At 40.1% G+C, this 11,176-nt stretch overlaps 1 protein-coding gene across 1 annotated transcript in view; it reads left to right on the top strand.

Moving 5' to 3' along the window:
• The window catches only part of ENPP3 (ectonucleotide pyrophosphatase/phosphodiesterase 3), a 38,428-nt gene extending 35,744 nt beyond the window's left edge, over nt 1-2,684 (top strand). Inside the window, exons 25-26 of the mRNA XM_008935780.1 lie at nt 708-864; nt 2,396-2,684. Of these exons, the coding sequence (XP_008934028.1) occupies nt 708-864; nt 2,396-2,560 (322 nt within the window). The 3' untranslated portion in view covers nt 2,561-2,684. The remainder of the gene's footprint in view (nt 1-707; nt 865-2,395) is intronic.
• Nucleotides 2,685-11,176: the final 8,492 nt, after the last annotated feature.

Here is an 11,176-nt window from a genome sequence, read left to right on the forward strand (position 1 = left end):
GGAGAGACTAGAACTTCCTTCCAAGCAGAATGCTGTAATACCCAGCTGACCACATAATGTTGTCTACAGTTTGGAATAAGCATGGTTTATTCAGCATGGTTAGTCAGTCATACAAAGCAGTATAATGATTTTGGTGGTGGTGTTTTGTTGAATACCAAAGATGTACAGCAGATTTGGGAAGCATTTGTCTCCTTATAAGTTTATACACAAAGGTGACCATGTTTGTGGAATAGCCAGAAAAGGGAGGCAAAGACATTTTCAGTCAGGTATCCAAAATTGGTTTCTATAGCACACTGCCACAAGTTAACATTTTGACATTTCTTGCTGGCAGGGAACCAGAAGCATTTTCTCATCACTCTTCTGCAATTCAGGTTCATGAGGTTGAAATTCTTAATGTAATGAAGGGCAGATATGATGCTCTATCCTGCCTCTTCCAGATGTAGAGTTCTCTGGCTTTTGACAAAATAGCCATGTAAGCAATCCTGTTGGTTTCAGTGGGACTGCTTGCAGCAAAAGGACTAATCTGTGCATGTTTGGCTGTTCCTGAAACAGTGATGCTGTCTATCCCATCAGGTATTTATTTTGATTATAAAATGAATAAATGTCATATAGTAGTGAAAGACCTATGCTAAGCTGTATAAATTACTAACGGCATCAGTGGTTTTAATACTTGATATCTACATAATTAACTAATGTTTGTTTTGTAGGCATGTAAGCAATACAGAAATCCCTGTCCCATCCCATTACTTTGTGATTCTGACTAGCTGCAAGAACAAGACCTATACTCCACTGACCTGTGAAGGCTCCTTGGATGCTTTGTCTTTTATCATTCCTCATCGACCTGACAACACTGAAAGCTGTGCTGTAGGTATCATTCAATGCTCCTGTGTGCCAGTGAGCTTTGTGAACAGATTCCCAGTGGGACTCAGTCATCTGGAGAATCTTTAGAAGTCTAAGTCTTTAATTAATTTATTCCCCATGAGCTGAGAGTGAGCTGAGAGCTGAAGTGATGAGTAGGAGTGCAAGAAGCTGTCACCTGAGAGGGGCTGAGAACAGCAGCACAGCCAACAGGGTGATGGGATAGCTTTATGGAAGGCTGCAAGATAAACTTACTCTGGAGGTATCATGTGTGTTAATACCTCTGGTGTAGCTGGAAGGATTCCTTCAATTCTTTGCTCCACCCTTACAAGAAGTTAGCCAGTAGGCATGTAGATGGATGGTTCTGCAGTTGAAATTCATACTTGAATTAAATCTATGCTTACCACTGACAGTGTAAATCTTATGTTTTGTAGTAAACAAAATAAATTAGCTGAGTGTAATATATATTTTTGAGCCACCTGAGTGTCTTATCTACAGACTGTGGGATGCAGATGGTCCCTTAGCTCTACACAAGTAATGCTGCACAGACTTGAACTGGCCCTCAAAGCAATACCATTGTGTTTATTTAATTTGTTTATAACTTTAAACTCATAACTCCTGACAGGTGCAAGCTTGTGCTGCTTAGAAACAACTGGGTGGCTCCTCATTTGTGGTGTGGATAATCCACAACCGCCCAATGATCTTTTTGGTAGTTGGTAGCTGACCACATACACAGAATAAATAATTTGATTTATTTTGTCTTTAGAAATTCACACCTGTTATTTCTAAAGTTCAGCAACAAACTCCAATACTGTTGCATTTTCTTGTGTCTTGCAGTGGCATAAATTTAGTGAGCCATTTGTGTCAGAAGCAGATATTGTTAATGGAAAAGCAAATTACCGTCTGTTTGCAAATTCACTTCGTAGTAAAAGAACTGAACAATAACATTTTCATTGATTGGTGCTTACATTTCCTTTATTAGCTCTGTCTGCCTAGCAGTTTTTACTGTCCAGGAATCAAGACTGAGCTGTTGTAAGGACTTTGTTCAGTATGTCAGGTGCCTGCTGTCTGGCTAGCCTGAGTACTGCAGTTGATTTATACTGTACCTGAAACTGTCCTTGGGTGCTTAAAATGTGGCTCAGCTGTACTTTATAATTTAAAGTCATACTTGCCATTTCACTGTAATTTTGCTTCTCTATTGCCTTTGAGACAGTACAGTTAAGAATACAACTAATTTTTCACTGCATAGTAAATCATATCCTAATTCTGGACAATGAATCTACATGACACATAGCAGTTTAGGCATGTAAATTAGCTAGTCTAGAATCATAGGGAGACAAGACATCCATTTGGTTCTGTTTAAATGAGATCACTAAGTGCAAGGCTGCAAAGGTGTCTAGGAAAACCTGAAAGAAGCTATACCAACTGCAGGCCTTCAGTCTGTCAAACCAGTTTAAACACTGGTTATTGTCTAACACCACCACCAAACAAGATTGCCTTTTATATGTTTGAACATTATTCTTGTTTGTTTTGGCAGGAAAATAAGACACTTTCTGAATGGGTTGAAGAAAGAGTTCAGGCTCATTCTGCACGTGTTCGGGACGTGGAGCTGCTAACTGGGCTTGACTTTTACCAGGAAAGAAAGGAACCCATCTCCGAGATCTTACAGCTAAAGACATTTTTGGCAACATTTGAGACTTAAATTAACTGACTATCTCTTGAAAAAGTGTCAGTGCTTGGAAGAAAGCAACTTTAAGAGATTTAACTTTTTTTACTTGCTAAACTATGTAGGAAAAATAACTACAGCTCTTCCACAGGAAACTACAATTAAAGGAGCCAATTTGGTTTTGCAAGTTCTTGTTTTTTAGTCAAGTGTCTTGTGCCAGCTGAACAAAAACTACCTAAAGTAAATTAAGTCACCATTGCTGAACCAGGCATTCAAATTAGAGAATATTTTATTAGTAGTCATTTGGAGGGGGGGGGAAAAAATCCAAACCCAAAAACAAACTGCAAAAGGAAGATGTTTCATAGTAGAGAAATCCCAGAACTGTAAACTGTATAGAAAATATTTCTATAATCGAGCTGGAAAGTGACACAGTTTGAGAGGAGTGTGTGTTTTTTCCTTTGTTTGTCAGAGAGGTTATGGTTATCTAATACTAATAGGTCCTGAAATGTTCTGAATTTCTCTTTCTCACCTATTAATTCAGATGGAAATTTCTAAGTATTTAAAAACCACATTCAGACTCACAAGAAGCTTGTATATAGTGCAAGTGCCTTCCATGATCAAGTGTTTTCCACTTGGGTTAGTTCATTATGCTAGTAACTAGTGAAGTGAAGTTAGAGTAACTGAGTTATATTCTCTACCCTTCTGAAATCTTGAAGTATTCTGAATATGAAGAGGGAAAAGAAACGCTCTAGCCAGAAGAATTTTGTCTGGATATTTACCTGTATTTGCAACAATTTCCAAATGCCTGGCAATAGCTAAATGTTTGTGTCTATTTTAAAATAGTTGAACCTGAGATTAAAGCACGGAATTATTGGTGACATCTGAAAAATAGTCAGTGTTCCTTTACATAGTGAGTTTATACACAGAGACTCTCTAACTCACACTGTGAGGTACACAAATTACTACTGAAGTCAAGTAAGTGGGAGAAGGCAGTGGAAATTCCCAGGTTCTGCTATTACAAAAAAGCCACATGTTAACTGAGTGTTGAGCTGATTTTCTCCACTGAAAGTGCTGCTAAGTGCAGCTATGAATAACAGCAGACAATTGACCATTTGTCTGATTTATAGGCACAGTAGGGGAGTTTTAAAGAAATATGTCAAGAAGTGTTTCAACCTGTAACTAATTGACTGAGGGAGATATGTTTGTTTAAAAAAGGAAGATTTAAAAGCCTATTAAAAAAAAACAAACACCACAAACAAAGCCACTAGAAGATTGTTTTTCCCCACCTCTTAGATGATCATTGTATGCACATACACTCCCAATGAAGCATAGTAGTATTTATCTTACATCAAGATGTGGGACCAAGCTGAAAGTCAAGATTTTATCTTTGATAAAACCATTATGCTGTCTCCTTGAACACGGAGTTGTATTTCACCCTGCAGCACTGTGGTATCTAAGTCTGCCCATCTAAATCAAAGACTTCTTCTAAACTGCTTCAGTTAAGAATACAACAGATTTTTCACTGCATAGTAAATCATATCCTAATTCCAGAGAGTGAATATACATGACACATAGCAGTTTAGGCATGTAAATTAACTAGTTTAGAATGATAACATTAATTTCAGAGATAAGAAGAAACCATTTCCTGAGAGTGTCTGATGTGTCTACATTAGCAGCTTAAAGCAGAATTAGCTTGACTGACATGATGTTGTGACTTGATATATTTAAACTTGAATTAGAACCTGTATCAACAACTGTGGCAGCAATACAAGTTTCAGGACAATACTTCAATTCAATTATGAAAGCAAATTTCCCATGTATATATTCCTTTGTGAATAGTTGTACTCATGTTTGAATTATGTATATCTCTGGATACCTGCACAGTGAAATATTCTCTTTGAGGTTTGCCCAGATTTCTGAAAACTAATTTCATCCATGCTCTCACACAAGACAAATACTAGACTTAACTAGCAGCAAAATTAATTTACTGTCTTCTTTCACAAGATTCTTTAATATCCTTCTTTATCTTTATTATGGCATTTATTATCACAGAATCACAGAATGTTAGGGGTTGGAAGGGACCTCAAAGATCATCTAGTCCAGCTCCCCTGCCAGAGCAGGACCACCTAGAACAGGTCGCACAGGAACGCGTCCAGGCAGGTTTTGAATGTCTCCAGTGAAGGAGACTCCACAACCCCCCTGGGCAGCCTGTTCCAGTGCTCCATCACCCTCACCGGGAAAAAGTTTTTTCTAATATTTTAATGGAACCTCCTATATTCCAACGTGTACCCATTGCTCCTTGTCCTGTTATTGGACATCACTGAAAAGAGCCTGGCTCCATCCTCCTGACACTCCTCCCCTGACATATTTATAGACGTTTATGAGGTCATCCCTCAGCCTCCTCTTCTCTAGGCTAAAGAGACCCAGCTCCCTCAGCCTTTCCTCATAAGGGAGATGCTCCACTCCCTTAATCATCTTTGTGGCTCTGCGCTGGACTCTCTCAAGCAGTTCCCTGTCCTTCTTGAACTGAGGGGCCCAGAACTGGACACAATACTCCAGGTGAGGTCTCACCAGGGCAGAGTAGAGGGGCAGGAGGACCTCTCTTGACCTACTTGCTACTCCCCTTATAATACACCCCAGGATGCCATTGGCCTTCTTGGCTACAAGGGCACATTGCTGGCTCATGTTCATCCTGCTGTCCACTAGAACCCCCCAGGTCCTTTTCTCCTACACTGCTCTCCATCAGGGCAGTCCCCAACCTGTACTGGTACTTGGGGTTATTCTTTCCCAAGTGCAAAACTCTACACTTGCCCTTGCTGAACTTCATAAGATTTCTTCCTGCTCAGATCTCTAGCCTGTTGAGGTCTCTCTGAATGTCAGTGCAGCCAGTTATTGTTGTAACTACAAGCTACCTTAATTTTTCCAACAGTAGTACCTTAATCTGTTTTTTTCTACTGATGTAGTCTTCCAATCAGTATATATAACATGTATAATATATTTGCCCTCCCCCCTGCAAAGTCCCCCTCCCTGCTGATAAAAGTGGTCCCCCTTCTGTGTAAAGATCCCTATCAGACTGACAAAAACTGTATTTCTCGTTCAGCGTTTGCGTAGCATCTAACATAAGAAGATCTTGATCACATGTAGCTCTTGCACAAACCTTTTTGGTAATGGAGTCTGAAGTTGCAGTTACTCTGCGCAAGCAAACATGAAAGTGGTTTTGCTATAGGCCTATTTATTTCCCCTACTATTCATTCAGCTGTCACAATGCCTAGCATTTAAAAGTGTAGTGGGTCATTTAGAAATAAAAGTATGGAGATTGCATAGGAATATCTAACTGATTTTTTTCTGTGAATAAAGGACTTGGTTCTTAGCCTTTTATTCTTGCCTTGGCAGTGATGCCTGGGTACTCTCTTCATGTTGCAGAGTGACATAAACTCTGCTATGAACTGCATCTAGCAGCATTGTGTTCCCTTTCCTACCCAGGAGCTGTAATGTCCATCTGGTGGTTCATCCTGTGGTTTCACAGGCCTCTGTTAACCTGTTGCATTTCTTTATTACTTACAGGAACAATCACAGGAAGTTTTCTTTTCTCCCTTACTACTAAGGTCAACCAGGGAGCCTAGTTATTGACGGCTCTAGAACATGTCTGGATTTCTGACTGATTTGGTGGAAAACTGTGGGCTAAGTTTTCTTGCTTTGCCTTCCCTAGTTACATAAGCCAAAGCCTGCATTGAAGATTGGGAGAAATAGTAGTGAAGTCGATAAAATGATGTTTAAGGGACAGATTTGGCTTTGTATACCACCTTTGTATCAGATAATTAAATCTGCACATGGGAGAAAGTGAGATTTATGCATTAAAGGCAGTGAGGAAATGCATTAGTGTTTGGGCTTTAGTGACTTTATCTAAAGTTTTAACAGGTTTATAGGCCTGCACAGGCATTTTTGTTTGAATTTGAAAATCAGTGTAATGCCTTACACATTTATAGACATAAAAATAAAATTTAAAAAAAAGATCAGTTTGTAAGAAAATAATACTGTGTACATATGGTTGCGTTACCAGTAGAGATAGAGCCTGAAACTTACAGTTTTCCATCTTGAAATAGAACAACTTCTGCAGTGTGCATGCAGGTGGAAATGAACAGCTGCCTCAAACAGAATTCATGTGACACCAAAGCTACAAACTACAGCACAGTCATTTTGAAAATCTAAAAAAAATATTTTAATCAAATAGCATTGACCTGTAACCTTTCAGCTACTTATGTTTCAAGACTCTCACCTTGTCCTGCACTTCAAAAGCAAAGAATACTTATTCTTCATTAAAGTGATCAAATATATTAAAGTTCTGGCATGTAAAGGAGAGTAATAATAAGTTCTTTCTTGCAGTTCAAAGGCAGTGAAACTGTATGTGACATAAGAAATCTACTTGGGACATGTTTCTTAATACAGAAAAGCAAGACAAAATAACAGTTGACTGAACTTGCAACATAGATTTTCTTTTAAACTCAGAAATGCTGAGAAATTCAGAAATTAAAATAAAGAAACAGAAAAGCAGCAACAAAGAGACAGTAATACACAGTAAACCCAGCATATTGCAAATATTTAATTTAAAAACATACTACTCCTTTGTCAACCACTCTTTGTCCTGAGAATGAAGCAATAAAGCTGTTTCTGAAAGCTTCAAAATTCTGTTTCCTAGAGGATGTGGATCTAACGTCCCAAAATGGCAAGGCCTTTGTTTGTGTGGTTTTTAGCCCATTTTGTGGCGTCTAAGTATGAAGCTTGAGTAGAACAGATGTAAATCAATCTGCCAACTGTAAAAGCAGATGTTGTTGAGTCCCAGCTCTCCTAGCCACCTTATGTGTGAGAATTAAAAATGTAAATTCTGTAAAACGTGATTTTCCATAGAAAATGCATGAAGCTGAGAAACTGAGTACTGCTGTAGTCACTCAAAATCTGAACTCAGGAGGATCTGGCTGTTTCCCTTTCTTAAGCTTGTTTTTTTTTTGAGTTTTAGACTGTTTCTCTAACACCACACCCTGGCTCTGTGAAACTGTCACCACATAAAAAAATCTTTTTTTTTTTTTTAATATTTATTATATAGAACGCTGGCTTTTTGTCAGTACCTCACTGAAGGCTACTGTCAGGGCTGAGTACAGACATTTAAATGGCACAGAATACCCTCAGCTACTAGCTTGGACATTCTTCCTTAAGGAAAATAGCATTAATGGACAAAGAAAGGGCTGTTTTTTCAAATTACCTCCCGCACTGGTCTTACAATAATTGTATATAGGATTATGGGATTTTAAATATGCCAAAGGTGAAATTGCATTTATAACTACAGATTTTTTTCTAAACTTACTGTGCCATTCCTGTACAGTGCAGGGAGTTCCTGACCCTGGGTGAAAAGCTGTCAGTAAGGAGGCAGGCAAATCTGTCATGCCTCTGGACCTGACGTCTTGGGAAAAGTGGCGGTTCAGAAGTGTCCTCTTAATCAAGCAGCACTTCCCTGCCCGCTCACGTTTCCTCTGGGGAGGGGGAAGTGGGAGTGACATTCCTTCCCATTGTCTAGATGCAGCAGGAAATTTGAATACTTCCCAATCCCTAGAGCAGGGACCAAAGAACCAGAGTGTCCTCAGAAGGATGAAAAGTGGTGGGTGGAATGTCATTTGGTATCAGACGGGGCAGGCCTTAGGACTGCTTTGGGTTTGAGATCAACCAGATGTGAAGTGGGAGGAGACTTTTGCCAAAGACTCAAATTGCTTATGAATGTCTATTAAGGAGATCTGGCAACTGATGAGGCACATAAACCAAACTGCCCACTCTCCAAGAAGCTCAGACAAAGCCTACTCTGCCTGTAATGGTTGGAAGTGGGAAGGAGAGCAAGTGCTTCCCAAGACTGCCTTCAAGGGAGATCTCCAGGTCTTACTCCATGTGAGAGAAATGTGGCAGAGAAGAGGACTGCAGTTTTCCAAAGGCTGTCCAAGGAAAGGCAAACTTTCAGAGCTTTGTTTGCTGTCTAGCTGGTCTCTTTATCACCAAGTCAGATTGCTGCAACTCATCAAAGGCATGTGTGGTTTAGCAAAAAATCGGGGACTGTAGAAAGTGGTGTTACAAGCTAAGATGCAGGGTGGTGTCATTTGGGCAGATGGTGGGCACAGTCTTTCCTTCCTACCAAAGAAGAGGCTCAACTAATCTGATATTTGGCAGTAAAGAAGCTATTTCTCTGGCTGGTTGTACCTCAGCCACAAGATGTTGTTCACAGTTACAATGACAGTAGGAGATGATTTAGAAACCACTTCCTTAGAAGAGCCATGGCTGCACAAGTGAATTTTGACCACAATTTTTCAGCGAGATCAACAGTTCACAAACAGACATGCCAACCATACCAACACCAGCTGTGCTTGCAAGGTATTAAAAAAAAAAAAAAAAAAAAGACAAGTGAGGCCTTTTTAATCGTTTGCATGACTGTCTGTAGTGCCTTGTAGCTGTAAGAACTGATTAAGCTCCATGCTTTGAAGGGGTCATGATAAGCCAAAGTTAAGTTCTTTCACTGACTTAAAACCAAAACCCCCAGCTTTTTTTTTCCCCCCCCCAATTCTGCCCTTTAGTAACCTGTGTTCTTCTAAGCAGGCTCAAGGCAGGATATCCACAGTAATTCAGGAGGATTTCTGAGTGCCTACAAGGACCACTATTAGGGTAAGATGGAGGAAAAAGCTGAAAAGACCTGTAACTTGAAGGTTAGTCTAGAAGTATTTTGTAGATCTTTGCAAGCATAGTGGATCATCAAGGAAGTATTTTATTATGTTTTAGTTGAATCTCCTGTGTTTCATTTTGTGCCCATTGCTTCTTGTCCTGTCACTGGACACCACTGAGAAGAGCCTGTCTCCATCCCCTTTTCACCCCTCCCTTCAGGTATTTATACATATTGATAAGAATCCCCTGAGACCGCCCTTCTCCAGGCTGACCAGTCCCATCTCTCTCAGCCTTTCCTTGTAGATGAGGTGCTCCACTCCCTTAACTGACTTCGTGGCCCTTCACTGGACTGGCTCCAGTATGTCCATGTCTCCCTTGTACTGGGGATTCCAGAACTGGATTCAACACTTCAGGTGTGACCTCACAGGTGCTGTGTAGAGGGGAAGGATCACCTCTCTTGACCTGCTAGCAACAGTCTTCCTAATGCAGCCCAGGACACCATCAGCCTTCTTTGCCCCAAGGGCACACTTATGGTTCATGTTCAACTTGTCATCCACTAGGACCCCTGGGTCCTTTTCTGCCAAGCTACTTCCCAGCCAGTCAAGGCCCTAAGATATCCTTGCTCCCAGGTGCAGAACTTTGCACTTCAAAATGTTGAACTTCATGAGGTTCTTGTCAGACCATTTCTTCAGCCTGTTAATGTCCCTCTGAATGGCAGCATGACCCTGTGGCATGCCACTCATTCCAGTTTGATATCATCAGCAAATTTGTTTGAGGGCACACTCTGCCTCATCGTCCAGGTGATAAATAAAGATGTCAAAGACTTATTGCACCACTAGTGACTACTCCAGCAATGGGAATGCCTCAAATGTTGCAAGACTAATCATTGTGCTTTTTCAGGAACACTTTTTGAAGCCAGTGGTTTTATTCATTGTTATGAAATTTTCCTAGTTGCAGAATACAAGCCTGTTATTCTGTAGGCAGGGTAAAAGAGTTTTCTCAAAGTGCTGCATTTCAGATATGCCAGGCTTGGTTTTTTTTTTGTATGAGTATCTTAACACTCATTAGCACAGATGGAAGCTGTATCAGTCAGCTGTGAATATAAAACACTCAATTTGATCAACTAAAAAAACCCTTTTCATAGTAACTATGGGAACTAACAATCTTTCTGTCCTTCTCTTATTGTTGCATGCAGAACATGACACAGAAATCAGTCTCAAATCTCAGGAGTAACCAGCTCTATAGTCTTCTAAACTTTTTGCTCATATTACAGATGCTGGATATCTCCCTAGCATTGTTAAACATTTCAGATTAGTCTTCAGCTACAAGGATGAGGAAGGGAGCCAAAAAATCCCACCTTCTGAATGCAGGGAAAAAAAAAAAAACAAAAAAAACAACAACAAGTTTTTGTTCCCTGGTATTTTGAAAAGCTTGGGACCCATGGGAAAGGTGAGTTCATACTGTTGCTTACTCTAATTCTTTCCACAGAATGAGGAATCTTGCCTCATTTCCTTTCCTCAGTTATGAGTTAGATTGCATTTTTTGTGGTATGCAGCTTAATCTTATGAGTAGTGTGTAGTTTTGGAAACAGTTTAGCTGCATAGGGTTAGGAAACACACACGATATGGTCTCATGTTAGTTTTAATATTTTATTTATGAACATTGCCAACAATGCTTCTGGTGGTTTGGCAGCAGATAATTCTCTATAATCCTGGTTCGTAAAGGTGCAGACAGATGGAGTGACAATGAACAGAACACTGTCTGGTGGAAAAGGTGAGGAATGAGAAAGGAGAAGGAGACGGCAGTGAGGCATGTCTCAAAAAGGACTGGTAGTGTTTCCTTAGGAGACTGTGGAGGGCACAAGTACCACCCAGTGACCTCTGTTTGTAGTTGGCACACAACATCGGCTATAAGAAGCAACCACATCAGTTTCTGGGGCTGTTCAGTCTGGAGAAGCGA

The sequence above is a fragment of the Merops nubicus genome, unplaced genomic scaffold, assembly GCF_000691845.1.
Source record: "Merops nubicus isolate BGI_N331 unplaced genomic scaffold, ASM69184v1 scaffold17282, whole genome shotgun sequence".
Lineage (NCBI taxonomy): Eukaryota > Metazoa > Chordata > Aves > Coraciiformes > Meropidae > Merops > Merops nubicus.